The 20,844-nt window shown below is 42.7% G+C and overlaps 1 protein-coding gene across 2 annotated transcripts in view; it reads right to left on the minus strand.

The window, feature by feature from the left end:
* Positions 1 to 17,873, minus strand: part of LOC126419105 (protein vestigial-like) — a 535,228-nt gene extending 517,355 nt beyond the window's left edge. For both annotated transcript variants that reach the window (XM_050086203.1, XM_050086204.1), the window contains exon 1: positions 17,591 to 17,873. In XM_050086203.1, the coding sequence (XP_049942160.1) occupies positions 17,591 to 17,716 (126 nt within the window). In that variant the 5' untranslated portion in view covers positions 17,717 to 17,873. The remainder of the gene's footprint in view (positions 1 to 17,590) is intronic.
* Between the last annotated feature and the right edge of the window lie 2,971 nt (positions 17,874 to 20,844).

The raw sequence follows: 20,844 nt of genomic DNA on the forward strand, positions 1-20,844 counted from the left end.
TAATCATCTTACAACTGTCACCAAATTTACTTACACGTATCATGAAATTAACCTACCCGTATCACGAAATTACGTAATAGTGTCTAAGGTACTCGATCATCATTTAAAATATTGTTACACTTCTTTTTTGTAGTTGATTTTGTTAATATGATATGACTAGATGAAGCTCTTTCATGTCAGAGAGTGGAAAGAAATGTAAGTCTATCGAGAATATACCTCTCTTACCTTACATCGTCATTCCTGTTCGATGTTTAGAAATAAAAAAAAAAGTTTTACTCTCTGTTTGAGGTTTCGCATTTTTGCCAAGTTTTAATACACTGTAAATAATCGCATTTTCATCCTTTTAGTGATTATAAATAGGAAGAAGCTATATTTGTTAAAAAATTATGATTCAATATTTATTAAATAAACTAACATTTACACTTGTTAATAACTATAGAATTTAAGTAAAAGTATAACAAAAGTTACTACCAACCAGATTCGAACCCACGACTCTTACTAGACATTTACGCGACGCACTCAGCTACTGGCAACTATTTTAATAAGTTGCAACTGTTTTGTTGTTGACAGCGGTGGAAACTTAATTTTCAAAGATCATTTTAAGAACTGCGTCTCACCAATTTAGGAAACTGATGTTTAGGGACTAACCTTAAAATTCTGTAATATATAGAAAATCAGACGTCAAGGACACCTTATACGAGCGCCGGTGTCTTGACCCTTGCTGGCATAATGCGGCGCAGCTAAAAACGAGAGTTAATTGCGTACAGTTGCAGATGCATTTAACCTGGCTGCTCGTCAGTGTAATAGTCTAAGTAGATTAGTGTGGCACGACTGGCTGGGAAACACTAAAGAGGGATATGCAACCTCCTGCTTGCAAATTCTTTCAATTGGACACCACCCCAGCGACTTATTTGTCCCTACCACAGCAACCTTGCCGGGGGAAAGGAACCTACAATTTAACGTGGAAGCCGAACGGATCCTGCCGTATCTCCACATGAGAGAGGTGAAGGCTAAGTAAAGACAGACTGAAAAATTTCGGTGTCTGACCGTGATTCGACCCCGCAACCTTACTACGGCTTCCAGATTCGCACTTTACCAATCTAGCCCGATGTCGTGTGGGTGTGAATTGCTAAGGGACCAAACTGCTAAGGTCATCGGTCCCTAGCCTTACACAATACTTAAACTAACTTAGACTAACTTACGCTAAGGACAACATAACACCCATGCCCGTGGGAGGACTAAAACCCCGGACGGGGGCAGCCGCAAGAAACGTGGTAAGACGCCCTAGACAGCGCGGCTACCCCGCGCGGCAAGCCCAGCGTCAGTGGTATAAATTTGTCCTATTAAAACGTATGGGACGAGATAAGCTGTAGTCTGAAACTGCAAGACGTACGTGTGTGGCAGGGAAACTTGTGTCCATTTTTCTTCTTCTTCTTGAGCGCTCCGCGCTGCTGAAGCAGAACTTCGCATGACTATCTAAAGTGTCGCTGTAAAAGGGAGAGGGAGAGTGAGAGGGGGAGAGAGAGGGAGAGGGAGAGGGGAGAGAGAGAGAGAGAGAGAGAGAGAGAGAGAGAGAGAGAGCGAGAGAGAGAGAATTTAGCGGGCCTGAGCTGTCAGCCGCTGTGACAAACGCGCGGCCGTTACCTGCCAACACGACGCACCAGAGACAACATCCCGCCTCTAGTCCAGCCATGTCCGCCCTTTACTGTAACACAGAAATTTTGTTTGTGCGGCTACACTAGATGGCGCTGACGACGCTATCGGAAAGCAGTTCGTACCTGTCGTTCGTAATTCGCGTGGCTGTCGACTGGAGACGGAACGAAGTCCTACTAACCTGAAATTAATTTCTTTTTGATGGCCTGGGAGGCTAACGAGCTGAACTTGATAATCTAAATCTCTTCTAAAACTATAACAACATGTAAAGGGTGGTATGAATCCGCACTCATAGTCGTGCACGTTAAAGAGCTGCTTTTGAGACGGGGAGTTGCTACGGCCCCGTATCAAATAGGCCCGGCGGAGGTCGGCATACTGGCAAGCTGGGATTGGTTTTTAGATCGTTTCCCACGTCCCACTAGGTGAATACCGGACTAGTACCCAAGTCCTGCCTCCCCTTTGATTCGCAAACATTTAGAAAACTTTAGCTCACTCCCACATTTTCCGCCAAACAGTTGGGGTACACGCAACATGGATTCCGCAAACAGAGATCCTGAGCGTAATTCAGGTTTCTCTGTTCCTCTACTAGACCCATAGCTCTGTGGACAAAGGCGCTCGGACTGATTCCGTGTTCCTCGACTTCAGGAAGGCATTCGACACCATCCAGCACTGCCGTTTAGTGAAAAAAATACGAGCTTAAGAATATCGGACTTGATTTGCGACCGGACTTCCTTACAGTTAAAACTCGACACGTCGCTCTTAACAGAATAAAATAGACAGATGTAAAGGTGATTTCCGGAGTATTCCAAAGAACAGTGATAGGACCGTTACTGTTTACAATATATATGCGTCGGAAGCTCTTTAGGACAGTTCACAGATGACACAGTTGTCTACAAGAAAGTAGCAACGGCTGGAGACAGTAGCGATTTTCAGAACGACCTGCGGAGGACTGGTGAGTGGTACAGGTTCTGGCAGTTGACGCAGAAATTAAATAAATGTAACATACTGGGCACACAAAGGAAAAGAAGTCCACTACTGTATAACTGCACTATTAGTGACAAACTGCTGGAAAAAGTATCTACTATAAAATATCTAGGAGCAACTATCCAGAGCGACCTTAGGCGGAATCACCATATTAAAAAAAAATGGAAATTTGTGGTAGTTCTATGGGACCAGACTGCTGAGGTCATCGATCTCTAGGATTACACACTACTTAATCTAACTTAATCTAACTTAAACTAAGGACAACACACACACTCATGCCCAAGGGAGGACTCGAACCTCCGACGGGGGGAGCCGCGCAAATCGTGGCAGGGCCCCCAAGACCGCACGGCTATCTAGCGCGGCCGACCTTATAAAACAAACAGTAGCGAAAGTAGGTGCCAGACTGAGATTCATAGGAAGAATCTTAAGGAAATTTAACTCATCCACGAAGAAAGTGGCATATAAGGCGCGTGTTCGACCGATTCGCAGGTATTGTTCATCAGTTTGGGATCCTTACAAGGTAGGACTGACAGAAGAGGTAGATAAGACCAACAAAGAGCGGAGCGTTACGTCAAAAGATCGTTTAATCGATGCGAAAGCGTTACAGGGATGATCAACATACTCCAGTGGCAGAGGCTGCAAGAGAGGTTTTATGTAACACAGACAGATTTTCTGTTGAAATTTCAGGAGAACGCATTCCGGGAAGAGTCGGAAAACATATTATTTCCTTAGGTTCGTTTATAAATAACTCATCTGCTACCAGTCACGATTTTCTTTATTTTATTTTTGGCACGAAGCGTTTCGGAAAATGATTTCCATTTTCAAGTGCGTTTTGTGTGTTTGTTATGTCATTCCTTTTGACACGAAAAACGGACTTGAAAATGGGAATCATTTCCCGAAACGCGTCGTGAGAAAAATAAAATAAAGAAAATCGTAACTGGTAGCAGATGAGTTATTTATAAACAAATATGATGTTTTCACAGTCGCAGGCTTTCAGAACCGTTTATAATGGATCAAATCAGATATTATTTCCTCTCACAGACATTTCGTGAAATGACCACGTCGAGAAAACTTGGGAAATCAGAGCTAATACAGAGGTTAACTGTCAATGATTCTTCCCAAAAGCCATTTGCGAGTGGAACGGGGGGAGGGGAATCTGTTAATGGTACCAGAAGTACCCTCCGCCATACACCTTTGGGTAGATGTAGAGTATGATGTAAATGTGGCTATTCCGTACCGGAAGGAGGGGGCTTAGGGGGCGGCGACAAGCAGGGCATCCAGCCAGCCCTTAAACAACCATGCAGATTCGTTAATAACCATGCCGATCCTGCGTCGATGCGGGGCAAAGGCACAAGGCGTAGTAAAGGGTGACATGAAATGGGACAAGCATGTGTTATCTGTTGTACGGAAGGTGAATGGTCGGATTCAGGCTGTCGGGAGAACTCTAGTAAGTGTGACTTCAGGTTGTGGGGAGAATTCTAGTAAGTGTAGTTCATCTATAAGGGAGACTCCGTACATAACACTTTTGAGAACCACTCTTAAGTACTGCTCAAATCTTTGGAATCTCCACCAGCTCAGATTATAGGAATGTATAGAAGCAATTCAGAGAGAGTACGAAGAAGCTACGTGAACTCAAATGGTGAGAAGGAAACGCTCTTTTCGCGAAACTAATGAGAAAGTGTAGTAAAGCCGCATTCTGCGTGAGAGAGCAGAACGATCCTACTAGCGTAATGACCGAGAAGACAAGATAACAGAAATCAGGGCTCTTACTGAACCTTACAGACTTCCGTTCTCCCTTGCTCCATTTTTTGTAAATGACACCGGAAAGGGAATGTAGATACCCTTCACCATGCACCGTATGGTGGCTTGCAGAGCATGTATGTAGATGTCGATTCTCCATTTGATTGGCCGTATTCTCGGAAGCTGCTTTATATGTATTGAACCATTTTGATTCGTCTCGGAAGTAAAAGAATATGCGCGTTTTGTCACCAAACGTATTTCATTTTATTGAAATAAAACATCAGTGATCTGTAATGAAAAATACTTACAATTCGGGTTGCTTTAAAGATGGAAAAACAGTTCGTTACAAAAGACTTCGATTTTACTTAGCGGATTTTATGCTTGGTTTTTTTCCTCGTTCACATCACGAAATGCCGTCTGCTTGCACGTTTTTAGAATATTCTTTCATTGGAAAAATAGATAAAGGAAATTTTATGAAAATTCAATCCATTCCGCCTCAAATCCACGTGTAACGTGACCAACTTATTACTCTAAAGAAAAAAAGAGATAACTTATTATAGAGGGTGATCACCAAGTTTCCGTTTGAGGTCGTTACCACAGCGTACATGCAACCCAGCGCGACTTCGATGCGGGCTTACAAGCACCAACTAGCAAGCAAGGGGTAAGTGTGGTTTTCTAAAGGAATTTTTTTCGATGGTCCCTTATATATTCGCAGGGTGTAATGCCTTTGCTAATAAGATCGAAGAAATGCTTCGGACGAGGCAATTCATAAACAGTTTCTAATTATTTATGTGCCTGCTTTTCTTCGGCGAAACAGCAGAACAATTACGACGGTGGAACCTAATTCGAACTAGGATAATGCCTATTACTAGTCTACCTTTTTGTTTGATTTGCTCTGCGTCGAGCTGGCAAGAAGACGGGAATATTTCGTTCCTACGGCGCTCTGTAGTCTTTGGAGTTGTAGAGTTCAATGGCTGCTGACTTCTTAGACATAGACATACACACGCTTCACGGTAGACACTTCACGACAACAAAAGGCTAACGACAACGAAATTTCGCCAGATCTGTTCCGTAGATATTGGTCCGTCATATGGCAGAACTTCCTGGAAAAAATACTGTATATATTTTGGAACTGCAGATCTGCTACATATTATGGAACACCAAGCCTAATGAAAGAAAATATCCCGCTTTACAGTCATAATATCATTATGCCAGAAAATGTAATAAACTGTCTGGAAAATCAGTCCCAGTCGTGTCCGAAACTAACACGCGTTTATTGCAGACAACCTCTATAAACCAAGTAAGGTGGTGAGATATTGGAAGAACATTCGGGAGGACGCCGACTCAAATCTCCGTCCGGCTGTCCAGATTCAGGTTTACTGTTGTACCCCTAAGGCCTAAGGCAATTGCCGGGACTATGTTGATGAAGATGATGATGGTGATGCAGTGGTGATGGCGTTGGTGGTGGGTGGGGTGGTGGTGGTGATGGTGGTGTTTGTTTTAGGGAATTTAATGGTGTGGTTATCAGTGCCTTTGTTGAATATGAATGTGTGAATTTTATGAACTGACGGAAGAGTTTTTATTCATAAATAATGTTACTGTGGTGGTGAACCATGGAAATATATCAATAACTCTTCGTCAGCGTATGATCATTGCAATTTTGGTAGAGTGAACCTGACCAGTGCCAACACCGACCCACTCAGTATCGACTGAGCTTAAGAAATTATTTTCTGCTACTGAATCTAATGTTAATGCGTTAAAAGTTAATTTTTAAATAATTAAAGTATTAATCATTTAAAATAAATACATTAAAACAAAGAACAAATCTATCGATAATTATCTGTGTGCCACAATGTCCGCTTAAGCGCACTTGAATAAAATTTTGGTACAAAATATTTGTTCGTGAAATTTTTCTCTTACGAGGAAAGTTGTTCTCGTCCAAACTGTGAGAGCTCTCTCCAACCAACTTTCGTCGCATCTGCTATGTATAAGCCTACTCACTGCAAAATACGCAGAATTTATTATGTCGCGAACGTCGTCGAACTGAAAAGTTTACACCTCCACGGTGCAACGTCACTAGCGTACATTCAAATAAGTTTACGGACATTTCGTCCGCGCTGAAGGGGTACTATACAACGTAGCATACAAACGGAACTAGACGTAGTGAATTAACCTCATGGGTAACTTAGTAATCAATGAAAAATGAACCACTGAATAGTAGCAAAACTTAGAAATGCCCATAGTGGAACAATAGTAGAAGTATAAAAACACCTGTAGTAAATAATAATCTGGCTGCAGTAATTATAATGCAAATGTAAACTTAGGACTCACTAATGTACTTAGGTAGTGGGTTAATCATGTATCATTTGTAGTTTTGAATAAAGATTTTTTTTTAAAAAAAAGCTGAAGAGGTATTTATCTAGCATGTAACTAAGTGTCTTTCTGTGTACTTACAATCATTCTCTTTCCATATATTATACGATCTAATGAGTGTGTTTATATCTCCCTCTCTCATTTTGCATTATCAAAATGCCACTGTAAAAGATAAATTGTGTTTCAAAGCAAAACGTAAAAATAGTCAACGTATAAAATAAAGAAGGGCGATTTCGAATAACTGAAGGCGGACAAAAACCGTCATACCTAATTAGTTGCGATGAAAAATGACCGGAAAAAAAGTGAATACTTAGAGACAGTCACAGCTTTTGTTGCTTCCTTGTTCTTATGTTAAAGAATCAAAGAATTCAATGAATTGGCTGTGTAACTAACGACTAATGCTTTCAAAAAATGGTGAAAGGGAGTGGTAGGGATTTCGAAACACTTTGTACACAATCTGTGTTGAAGTTCTACTTCCTTAGCTTGCAGAAACAAATACATGACACTGCCGATAATTCCAAACTGACTCCAACCCTTACTGTAGTTTCCTGTTAAGTATCTTGCAGTGTCGGCACAGAGGGCTGTACACAAATAAAGACAGACAGTAATACCGTGGTTTATAAAGCGGCAACACCAAATGTTCACGCGGATGATGGACGGGTAGTTAGCACGCTCTCGAGACAGTTCGCATTGTTAAACGGATTTGAGCACTCAGGTGTCCTGAAACTGAGTATTAAAACGCTTAAAAAGAGTAGAATTTAGCGACCCATGGACAACGGGGTAATCAGAGACGGAAAACGCTCGAACTCAGTTGCGGGGCGTATCAAATAGTCCGCTAATCCGGCCGCGATTGTTTCAGATCAGTGTCAGTCATGTCCGGTGTCAAAAGATCTCCGTACACGTAACAGAATATCGCTGCAGCCTCACCTATTTCGCAAATTTTAACGGTATGTGGAGAAAATTCTAAGAACTACACACATTAAGAAGGTTTTCAGTTTTATTTCTCACGAATAGTACAGCCACTGCTTTCTCCAAACACTCTCGCCCTTACAGTAAAATCTTTGAAGTCATTTGTGGAGCTACGAAAATGATGAGTACGCATGGAATGAATAAAAATGGTTCAAATGGCTCTGAGCACTATGGGACTTAACTTCTGAGGTCATCAGTTCCCTTGAACTTAGAACTACTTAAACCTAACTAACCTAAGGGCATCACACGCGTCCATGCCCGTGGCAGGATTCGAACCTGCGACCGTAGCGGTCACTGTAACGCCTAGAACCGCACGGCCACTCCGGCCGGCAGAATGAACGTGTGTGACGCAGACACTACGCAGACATCTAGTTCAGCGTTTATCTCTCTTAGTAATTTATTTATTTGTCTTTAGTAATTTACAAACCTAAATCGAAATGTTAGGTAGAACGATAAAAACTCGCAACACTCTTCCTGTTTATGCAAGCATTTTATTTAGGTTGGAATGCGTTTTGGTGATTCTGGCGCGCAGGGGTTTCCTTCTGTGCATCAGTGTAGTTTTCATTTCATTCCCGCCGGCCGGTGTGGCCGTGCGGTTAAAGGCGCTTCAGTCTGGAACCGCGTGACCGCTACGGTCGCAGGTTCGAATCCTGCCTCGGGCATGTATGTGTGTGATGTCCTTAGGTTAGTTAGGTTTAATTAGTTCTAAGTTCTAGGCGACTGATGACCTCAGAAGTTAAGTCGCATAGTGCTCAGAGCCATTTGAACCATTTCATTCCCTGTCAACGTTTCCGAAGCAACAGTAATGTGCCGATCCAAGTTTCCGAAACAACAGCAACGTGCTGATTATTCACTGTTTGAAATACAGAAATAAGTAATTCCAAACATATTGGCAAATTATGAAATTCGCAGGAACTGAGATACGAGTATTTACTGTGCTATAAGTTACCATTATAAACACTCAGTTGATACAGAGGTAGCCAACTAGATCACTGAATAGAAAGCGGTGTCGGAAGAGATGCTACTCGAAGCAATATATTTAAAAAAAAAGTGTTCTACCTGGTAACGTCGGCTGAGCTTGTGAGTGATCGTAATTTATGCTGTCTCTGGTAACTACTGCTTATATAACGTTGTAGCATTGCCTTGGCTGGGGTGCCGACGAAACTTAACAGTACACATGCGTCTCATAACACACGTCATTGCCGATCAGCGTGCTTTTCGATTACTGGAACATTGATTAGATTTGGTTATTGTTATCTAATTAATTATTTGCTTATACATATGTAACTATAAGAAGCGCAATAAATTACAGTCGCTCTTACTTTCAGCAAACGTGAGAATAGAACGGTTCACTCCTCCCCTATTGTACGGTAACTGACCATAGTTTCACTTTCAAATCACCGTATATCCAGAGAACTTCGAGCATTTTTGTAAGCGGAATTTAGGAACATTCTCTGCCAGAAACTATGTAAACGCCGGACGGCGCCTGAGAACTTGCAAACGTCACGATGATCTTCAGGGGTGGCGCCGGTGAAGTAGAAGATACGGACCAGCAAAGAAACACGTCGGGAAGAAAATGCACTGTATGGCAACTCAGAGCACGCTACACAATACTTCACCGCTACACGCATCTGACTCAACCCACAACTGATGCTTTATCAGTGGCGAGATCCAAAGCGCCGCACAGCATTCCGTAGCGTAGATGTAATACCTGCAGTTCTGCTTCCAAAACAGCACAAACACACATGAAAACTTGTACCTATTTAATTATGAGTTACAAACAAGCTCGACGCCTCCACATGGGGGAATTTAAAAAAATGCCCGTTTTGATATGTCATTTACATATGAAAATTCAATACAATTTTATCTCGCATCCGACGACTCTGTGACTTTATTAAGGTCCTTCGCTAAGTGGCTGCATAGCAAACACGCAAAGAACAACAGGTGCTATAACATTACCTATTGAACAGTCCTAACACTCAAATAAATCGCAGTATTTTAGTTCCCGCGCGGCGTTATTCGCATGTAAACAAGCAAATGTTAATTATTTCTATTTGCAAATGTTGATATTCTCATTACACACTAGCAGAAGTGTGTATAGATTCTCAGGTACCTACAGTAGGATTCTTTACAAAGAGGGAAGCAAACTGAACTAAATGTTTACATTATTTAGTATGTCCAAGTCCGCTTTAGGTGCAGTAGCTAGGATTGACTAACCGTATACAAATAAAGGTACGCTTTATAAACAACCCCACTGACGATACATCGAAAAACTAAGCAAGAACGCTTCTCAGGAGTAATAAATAATTCCATTCGTAGAAACACTGCAAACATGTCGAGAGCAGCAGAAAGCAGGTGACCTTCGCGGGCGTGCTTATAACACAAGCTCACAGATAAACCCGAATATCCCTGATGTTTCATGAACGATTTCAGGTTTCTTAAAACGAATGATAACACGGAACTTTTTTTTATTCTAGCGGTAATCGAGTAATGCTGTCAGTAATTGAGATTGCATGAAGTGTATTACTGGGACCATTTCAAGAGCATTGCACCGGCTTTTGGAGCACATATCGTGTCTGCAGGTGTTCATAGCCCATACTAAAAAATTTAACGAATGAGTGCGAGAAATTGCAGCATACCGGGAATCTCTGGAAGACATATTGCTCACACGAAACCCTGTTACGTTAATTTAGAAAAACACTATTATACGAAGACAATGACAGTTCTGCTGACACCATCCTAAATCTCATTTGAGGATCATGACAGTAAGATAACAAAATCAGCTCACTTTCGTGGGCATAGAGGAAGTCATTATTTTTCCTTTGCTAAATTCACGGACAGAATTGAACTGAAAATCGCTACGGTAATTAATACTGGTACGACGGCTTGTGGTGTATACATGTTTATACGGATATTCTGGCAAACAGGATCTAATTGTAAAAGTACTAATGTTCTGAACCTGCAGGGAAAACATCGGTCCGAGCTATGTTAGCCAATGTTTACATGACACAGTGGAGAAAGGATGCTTGGTCGACGGCTTCCGTCCCTGAATTCAGAAAATTTTTGTGACTAGTCTCACTATGAAGTTTAGTAGGCGTTCTGTCCCTGAACTCATACTTTCAAGATTCTTCGAATGCAACGAAAATGGAAAGTATTTGTCAGCCAATAAAAAAATTGTTTTCGCACATGTACGTACCATTATTTGATGATAACCTTACTTCGATATTCCGAAACATTCATGAAACGATCATCATTGGGATATGTTCTTCAGTAACAGCGCATCCAAAAATTACGGTAGGAAATAGAATTCACCGGTTTTTGGAAATCACAAATTTAAGTATACTGTTTCATCCAGTCTTATTTCTGCACATCTTCAGATTTTTTATGTCATACCTTAACACTAGTTTATGAAAAAAGACATCGTTTGCTGGAGAACTTGTGATCAGACACTATTTTAACACAGTCATGCTATATGACGTACTCAAAAAACAGACGTAGTGGCATAGTACTAATACGCATGACCTGATGTAAAGATAGTTTGCATAAGAAATCCGCCCCAAAAAAGACATTCGTTCCTTATTTACCTTGTTTTTATTTAACAAGCGCACAAATTCTCGTCGGAGATGAAGCGCGTTAAATATGGAATGAACTCTATCTTGAACTTCAGTCTGTCATCTCAACTCTTAATTTGTATTTACATCTCTGGGTTTTGTCACCTCACGACCAAATTGTTACCTTCCAACCTAATCTACACCCCGACGAACGATATAGATCGGTGTGTCACCGAAAAAAAGTTTTCGAATGAGAACACACACTCGATACCATGAACGTGAATAAATATTTTGCTAATCGACGATTTTATTATGAATAAAGCCAGCTACCCTGCTATGTAAATTGTTTACATTTTATCTAATTCACGATTGTTTTCCATGTGTGCTATTTTTCTGACAGCTTGGATGACAAGCCGTCAGAAAAATAGCACAAATGGAAAACAAGTAATATCCGACGTACAACGCCACTGTACATCTGGGAGAAAGTAATAATTCTAAAACAGACAGGACATGACCGCAACGATATTACACAGCACCTGACGATGGCAATTTTCCGAAATGGGATCATCGTGGATTAGATAAATATAAACAATTTATTTAGGAGTGTAGCTGGATTTATTCATAATAATCATGTCATTGAAAGACATATTTTGCACTGCGGGCTCCAAAGAACAAAAAAATCACTGATTTGTTTGATTGTAGGACGTAGTGATCAAGTTGCGCATTAAGGATTCTCAGGTGCTGAAGCTTGTGGATATCACGAACGAGAGGATTTTATGTTTTGTTCGATCATGCCGATTTTGTTCCTGACGTTCTTGAAATAACTGCTTCACGCGGGACGTCCACTCTAGATCGTGATCCTTACGGATACCTGTACTACTTCATTCCAAATTTCTTCAATCCTAGTGCTTGATCGCAAATGTACATCAATTTTTTACTATCGATTTCGGTCTGTTATGAGCATGTTCATATGTTTTACGCTGGAAAAATATAAATACCTATAAATGTGCAGTGTAGGCTGCACCAGGTATGGTAATAGTAGGCACTGTTGCCATATGTGTGTAATGTACTACATAATCGTTTTTATTTCTGTGCATGCTGGATTAGGTCTATTCCGAAACTGATTTTAACTGCCGCCACCTTTTTGGCGTATTTTTTTATTTCGTGTACTTTTTTAAATATTGACTTTCAGGTATGTTTATCACCGAGTCTGTATTTAATATCTACGGATGTATGGAAGCACTGCCTGGCATTTTACCTTATGTAGTTAAAAATAAAATAATTAGTGTTTACATCAGAAAATAGATCTGAAAATGGTCATCACAGTCCAAAACCGATAATAAACCAATATTCGGTTGAGAATAAGCATTGGGGTTAAAGGGAATTAAAACTAAATCGCTGTCTTTCCTCATTGCAACGACATCGCAACTCATAAAAGATGCAGTAGTTTCCAGAAAGCTGGAATATTCTACACTTCGGTGTAGTCACAATTCTGGAAGGATTTTCGTAGGGCCACCTGCAGCCTTAGGGTCAACATTATGGGAACGAACAGCACAGTAATCGACAAGCAGCATAATAAGCCTGCAGACGACGGTGAGGTAGCGTGGGGAGGAAGATTAGGGGGGGGGGGGGGGCAGGGAACTAACCAGAGGCTGAATAATATTGCATTAATCACGTATTTATTTCGTTATACGACGTAATAAATAACATCTGCAGTAAGGATTCGCAAATGCTACAATGTGTGGGTAAAACAGACCACAAAAATTTGTGTTTTGCGAGAATAAGCTAGCCTCCTTTCTGACATTATTTATGAAAACATTTACGTCACGCAGTATACTCTTTGTATATGTCGTCACTCTGACGACGGACGCTTGTAATAGTTCCAGAAACGTCGGAATATCTACATTTAAAAAAATTGTTGAGACTAACTACAGCCGTGAAGTCAAAACAGAGTGTGCAGATCTTCAACATGATAATGCAACTCGTAATAATGTACGAAACGTTGGGATATTCTACAGTTTGGCGCGGTCATATATATGAAACAATTTTACAGAAACTAACTGCACCCGTGTAATGAAAGCATTACGTAAATAAAGACGCAACTGTTTTGACACAGACAACCTAGCCAAGCGCAATTAGCAGAGGGTAGTGAGTTCAGTGCGTCTTCATAGAGTAGTAAGCAAAAACAGACGTAACACACGAAGCTCGAAAATACAGAGATGATATACGTATTTGAAATGAAATGATTTAAATTTGATAATATGTTCACTGAAGCTACAAAATACGTAGCAATTATTCTATAAATTCGCCAGTATGAGTGTTACTACACTTTCGGATATTCTTTGGGCTGACCACGTTTTTTCCTGTGTAGGAAGCAGCTCGCTTTCTCGTCTGAGCAACCGGGTATAGCAGTTCGCTTTGCTGTTTCTCAGTGTCGCAGCATTTCACAACCTTTAGCATCATTTTGCGTGATCGGCTCCGAAGCACAGCTATCTTTCCACAAACAGGAGTGAAATGAGTTGAAAGTGTCACTCTCAATGAAGCAACATCATGTTCGTCACTCATTTATAAAACGATCGCTTCACAAATCACAACTCGGCACAGGGGAGTTAACCCGGAAACAAAATATCTACAACAAAATCAGCATACTAGCACACATTATTGAAAGCTAAGGTTGGTTGCAACCGGAAACAAGTGAATATAATTTCGAAGTCGCACACAGTCTTTCGACTTTCGCTAAGTTACCGTGCCGAACGTACTTAGAAAGCGAACAACTGATACAGGGGGACTCACCCAATAGTTGCACCACAAATATTTCGATAGCTGAAGGCGCCATTGATATGCAGATTTCACAGATTGGAGTGTTCAAAATGTTCAAATGTGTGTGAAATCTTATGGGACTTAACTGCTAAGGTCATCAGTCCCTAAGCTTACACACTACTTAACCTAAATTATCCTAAGGACAAACACACACACCCATGCCCGAGGGAGGATTCGAACCTCCGCCGGGATCAGCCGCACAGTCCATGACTGCAGCGCCTTAGCACAGATTGGAATGATAGGCAGGGGCCCGCCTACGCAGACTATACACAGAGTGTTGGGAGTTTCATGTGTGTATTTATTTTAAGAACGTACAAATATTTCAATGGAATAATGCCTGTTGATAGTACCACAATCAGAGGATACTAAATGATAGCATCAGTGGTGTTTGTTACAGAAGTCTAGAGCAAGTAATTTACGACATATCGCAGTCTGAACATTGTAAACATCGAAGTTGTCCGTTCCATGTCATAGCACAAAAGAATGTGAATTTCACATGGATGTGTATGTGCAGCCCAACACAAATGTTAATGTCACCGGGATGTCTTGTTAAATAGGACATTGCTGAGGACATACGAACGACAAACAGGGGTGAATGCAGTACCTCTTTGGAGTCTGACATGTGAAGAACCAGTGTAAGCTCAAAGCCTGTGATCAAAATGACCACCACTAGTGTCAATTCAAGCTTGCAGTCTGACGTCGAACGATTCCTGCATACGTTCTTACATTTCAGCGGAAACTGCAGTGCTGGCAGCGGTGACAGCCGTTTCGTATCATCTGTAATCCTTTTGAGAAGCGTACACGGTACACGAACGAAAGGCATACTTCCTGCATTCATCATAAACCACAAGCATGTCCACCTTTCTTCCCATTGGGAAATACCATCTTCCAAGCACGAACTACTACGTCATCTAACACAAGCTAAGTGTCAGGATCGTCGCAGTGCAGTCACAGTGTACACACAACACAGGGTAAACAACGTAACATCGTCGCGTAGGATGTAAGCAATGAATTGGCTGCCGATGTTTGCAAAGTTCACAATACGATAACTCGTAAACTACCTGCACTAGCTTCCTGCAACGAACAACACTGACATTCTCATTTACTCCACTTCTAGGATTTTGTCTATACGCACTGTCCCTTTTAAAAGTTTGAAACTGTTGCAAAAAACTGCACTTTCGTCAACGTCTCAAAATCTGTGTACTGGGTGCAAACACGCGCTCTTGCCTACAGTTCAGTTCTGTGGAAACCGCGTATCGACAGTGCCTTCTATGTGAAACAAATGTGAGCCACTTTGGTGCCATTGTTCATAATGCGCTGCCAACATACATAAAGACGCTGGAGATGGAAACAACTTTTAGATCAGAGTTAAAATCATTTCTTGCTCAGAAGTGTTTGTGCAACGTAAATGCTTATGTTAGCTTATAGTGTTACTAGGTCTTCCATTATTGTTGGATTCTTTTGATTCTGTTAACTAAGTACGTCAGTGCTGTGTTTGTCTCTACAAAGAATGTTTCTGCTGTTGGTCTTCTGTTGCCTCTGTTGCGGACGCAGTGTGGCACACCTCTGCTGAGGAAGGATCTGATGCTAAACTAATTGTGATGGTTTTAGTGTCGGTAGGTTTTCGTGTGCTCGTGCTTCATATCTTTTAGAAGTACCTACTATATAATGTGCTCCTGTATTTTATTTTTTTGAGGAGCGTATTAATTCAAAGTTCATGTTTTTTATTTTAATCACTCATTGTCTTATTGAGCATTTTGTACTTGAATGCAGTGTCATGTAACTTGCTCATGTTTTGTTTTATTTTTTCAGTAGTGTTTTTATTTTCAAAATTTCTTTTGACTTGCTTACGTATTATGCGTGTTGTTCTCACAATGTAAACGTTGTATTTTGTTGCTCTCCCTTCTAATCATGTAGCGAGCGATGTGGCTACTGCTGTCTTAATATACCGGACTTGCATACTGAAGGACTGAGGTTTGTTCCCCGTCCGGCCATCCTGATTTGGGTTTTCCATGGTTTCCCCTTGTCGGAAAAGCGAATGCTGGGATGGTTCCTTCGATTCGGCCATGGACGATTTCCCTCCCCTATCCTCATCCTATCCTGATTTGTTAATGTTTTTCGTGGACACAGGGTGAACATTACTAAAACCGACAAACTGCACGGACAGATTCTTGACTGGAAAGGGAGGAAAAAAGGCACTATAAAGAAATGTCCGGAAATGCACCGTTGTCACGGTAGATGCCACGAAACAAAGGTCCTTTGACCACGTGCTGAATGTTCCTTGTATGTTGCGGGCAGTGTGATTGACTGCAGCGTACTGCAAGCAACACGATCAGGATCAAGAAGAGATGGAAACGATCGAGAGGCAACACGGCTATACCAAAACAAGTACCCTGACGGAGACCAACCACATCACACAACATTTTAACTCCTTTTTGAGCGTTTGTGTGATCATGGGCCCTTTCAAAAAGACGAACGTGTAAGGATGCTGCGGACTGTGCATATACTAGATTTAGAGGAGCGTGTCCTACAGGCTCCAGGCAAGTGGACCACCAGCATAATAGAAGCCAAAGCACGATTATGTGTATTTGGCATGACAACCGCTACTATCCGCACCACCTAGAACGAGTGCAATGATTATCTGCAGCGGATATCCCTCTACAGCCGGCCGGTGTGGCCGAGTGGTTCTAGACGCTTCAGCCTGGAACCGCACGACAGCTACGGTCGCAGCTTCGAATCCTACCTCGGTCATGGATGTGTGAGATGTCCTTGGTTAGTTAGGTTTAAGTAGTTCTAAGTTCTAGAGGACTGATAACCTCAGATATTTAGTCCCATGGTGCTCAGAGCCATTTGAGCCATGTCCCTCCACGGGATGGATTTTGTTGATGGTTTCTGCACCAGACCATCACAATTATGGGATTTCTGTCGTCAATCCTCTTTACCAACGAAGCAACCTCTACCAGAACTAGTATCATCAGTCCATAATCAACGTCTGTGAGCTACAGAGAGCGCACGTGATCAGAGGAACTTTTATTTGTCAGCGCCACCTACCGTGGCAACGATGCGTTTTCGGACGCATGTCCGGGGGACCTTTCTTCTCCCATTTCCAGCCAGGAATCCGTCCGCGCAGTTTGTCGGTTTCAGTAATTCTCAATCTGTATGTTATTTCTACTTGTTCCTGACATGTTCGATGTGTCTGTACCAAATTGTCTACGGACAAATATATTATTAATAATAATAATATATTATTAATAATAATAATTTGTGGTGCAAGTGTTAGGTGATTCACCCTGTATAGTCGTCGCCCTGACAATTGACAGCGTCTGAAATGTTGAGTATTGTAGTTCGGCGGGGTCACACATCCGAAAGAATTTTACTAACTGCAGATGTGGAATCAAAATGTTATCGCAACGAACAGCGCGCTGGCAACCGAACACCACAGCACTCAGCAACTAGCACAGTAATCCAGACGGCGGTGGAGGCGGCGTGTTGCGACGTACCCGGTCATACTGCGAGAAGGCCGGGAAGGGCGGCGTGCGCGTGGAGGCGGCCGACCCCGCGGCGGCTCGCTGGTACAGGTACGGGTAGTAGGCCTGGTACACCACCTCCGGGCAGCTCATCGTCATCGGGCCGGGCGTCGCCGTTACGAGCGGGAGAGCGCGGGCATGGGCATGCCGGCCTCGCAGCTACGCTACGCTACGCCACGCCACGCACTGGTGTCGGCGCCGAGCGCAGAGCGCGCGTGTAAACAAACAGCCGAACAGCGGGCAAACGATCGGGCTGGCGGCCAGAGCCGGACTGGCGAGCGGCGACGCGCCGCGCCCCTCCCGCCGTCGGCCACGCCTCCCCGAGCGGCACCGCCTCGCGTCACGTGACGGCGGGGCACTGCCCACAGCGCCCCTCCGACCCGCCCACCGCCGACCGGACTGTCCAATCGCGACGCGGCGCAGTCGCCGGAGTGGACCAATCGGAGAGCCGCCCGCGCGGCGATGAACTCTTGCTGCGGAAAGGGTTCAGAACAACTTCTCCTCCCTCCCTGCCGTCTCCATCCTACTCTGGTAACTACTAACTAGGTGACCTCGGCTTTAAAATAAAGAGAGCGACCGATGCATTGTTAGTCCGCCGTTGGCATAATCTCCGCCGCCCCTTTCATCTGTCCATCCATTATTTAGAGACCTCCGGACGGTACGCTTCGTTACATGATTTAGAGCTCATTTGTTCAATGGACGGAGCGTTTCTTTACCCTCGGCTATTTATGAGCCATTATCTTCTTCATGACGTATTAGTCTGCCTGCCTCGAGTCGGTGGAGAGATAATGCAAAAACGCATTCCCGTTTTTCGCTTATCCTCGTGTAAGTCGTTCCAGAGACTCTCCGCTAAGATCTACGCTGACGACTGCGGAGTGGCTTTGCTCGCCGCTGTATGCCCATTCCATTTAAGCCTTCGCAAGTTGTCAGCGACGGTCCTGCAAATGGATGTGATGCACTGTGTTCCACGGTTCTGCCGCCAATACCTGTACTTGTATGATGCTTCCAAGCTGAGTAATTCACAATGAGCCCTGCAGTTCCCTTGTGCATCTTAGGCCATCCTTCAACAACTATTAGGGAATCCGGAAAGTAATGTCGTTTATATGCCCGTGTCCATATTCGTTTGTCATTTATCAGATCATTGTGAACTTCAAAGTCGTGCCAAAGACATTTTAAAGACTAGTACATAATTAAGTCATTTTTTTTTTTTTTTTTTGCAGTTTGCGGTTAGACTAAGTGGTCAGCCAAATATTAGAAGGGCATTGTATGCTTTTTGAGCTGGGTAACTCAACAGTTACTACCAAAAAGTTCATCAGGCATTCGAAAATTCAAAAGGTAGTTTACAACGTCCAAATCTGGTAATTTTTATCTTCCCGACAACTTTACACAACGTCATTTTAAGGGCGGAATTTTAAGCATATCCGTGTCGTTCGCGGAGCTGCCAGACACTCTTAACCAACCTTGGTCGACCATCCGAGCACATCTGCAGCAGATTGGTAAAGACAAACAGAGCTAACCGATACACCACATGTTATTTATTGCTTCCCGGTACAGCAAAGAAGCGGTTTTTGATCGCTTGATCACTGGAGATGAAAAATTGGTCCTCTACGATAACCCAAAACTCAGAGAGAATCGCCACCAAGTAGGTACAGCAGAGCCAGGTTTACTCCTCAAAAAGGCGCTTTGCGTGTTTGGTGGAGTACTCGTGGAGTCGTTTATTTTGAAGTGCTGGAACCTGGAATGCAGACATTTGCTGTGAAAAGTTGGATGGAGCAGATCAATCTTTTATTGAAAATTGCCCAGCGGTTGTGGACAGGGAAGGCGCTATTCTGCAACGCGATAACGGAAGACCGCAGAGCGTAAAGCAAAAAAAAAAAAAAAAACTCTGAAACGAAATCAATGAACTGGGGGTGGGAGGTATTACCTCATCCACCGTACTCGCTCGATATTCCGCCATCGGATTTCTATTTACCCCGTTCGCTACAATATTTTCTAAGTCGCAAAAATGAGAAAATGTGGATTATGTTCAAGAAACCATCTTCAGATATTTTGCCCAAAAATCTATTGATTTTTATCGATAGGCCATTGAATATTTGCACACTCGATGGCAAAAGGTTGTTGATAACGAGGGTGACTACATCACTGAGGTAGTCTTAACTTATTAACAATTTATCTTTTCTCATTGAATGTAAAAGCAACGACATTTCTTTCCGGACCCCTAATATTTGATGTTCCTCAAGGGTCATTTTGCCACCGGTATTGTTACCTCAACGGATGAACTTGTATTCAGCTCGTGAACGTGGTGTGTTGCCGTTGTGCGCAAGTATCTTCATCTACTTCCATTTGAAGCTGCTTATTATAGTCGTGCCTACACCTCCCTCTACGATTATCACACCTCACACCTACGTCCATTACTCCTTGATGCGCCAGACGGTGCTATGAAGATCTTTTCTCCCAGACTCGATTCAGTGCGCCTTCGTCGGTTGTCCTGTCCACCCATCTTCTCTGATACCACACTTCAAAAGCTGTTATAGGCCTACTCTTCTCGTCTGCACCCTTTATCTTTCATATTTCACATCCATATAAGACAACTACTCCTGTAAAAGACTTCCTAATACTTAAATTTATGTTCTGTATCCCTTTTTCCTTGCTATTCAAAATATGGTGATTTTTCACATTACTTTGTTGTTTGCAACCCAGCGAACGGTATATCTACATCTACATTTATACTCCGCAAGCCACCCAACGGTGTGTGGCGGAGGGCACTTTAAGTGCCACTGTCATTACCTCCCTTTGCTGTTTCACTCGCGTATGGTTCGCTTGAAGAACGACTGCCGGAAAGCCTCCGTGCGAGCTCTAATCTCTCTAATTTTACATTCGTGATCTCCTCGGGAGGTATAAGTAGGGGGAAGCAATATCTTCGATACCTCATCCAGAAACGCACCCTCTCGAAACCTGGACAGCAAGCTACACCGCGATGCAGAACGCCTCTCTTGCAGAGTCTGCCACTTGAGTTTGCTAAATATCTCCGTAACGCTATCACGCTTACCAAATAACCCTGTGACGAAACGCGCCGCTCTTCTTTGGATCTTCTCTATCTCCTCTGTCAACCCGACCTGGTACGGGTCCCACACTGATGAGCAATACTCAAGTATAGGTCGAACGAGTGTTTTGTAAGCCACCTCCTTTGTTGATGGACTACATTTCCTAAGGACTCTCCCAATGAA

Source organism: Schistocerca serialis, chromosome 9, assembly GCF_023864345.2.
Source record: "Schistocerca serialis cubense isolate TAMUIC-IGC-003099 chromosome 9, iqSchSeri2.2, whole genome shotgun sequence".
Taxonomy (NCBI): domain Eukaryota; kingdom Metazoa; phylum Arthropoda; class Insecta; order Orthoptera; family Acrididae; genus Schistocerca; species Schistocerca serialis.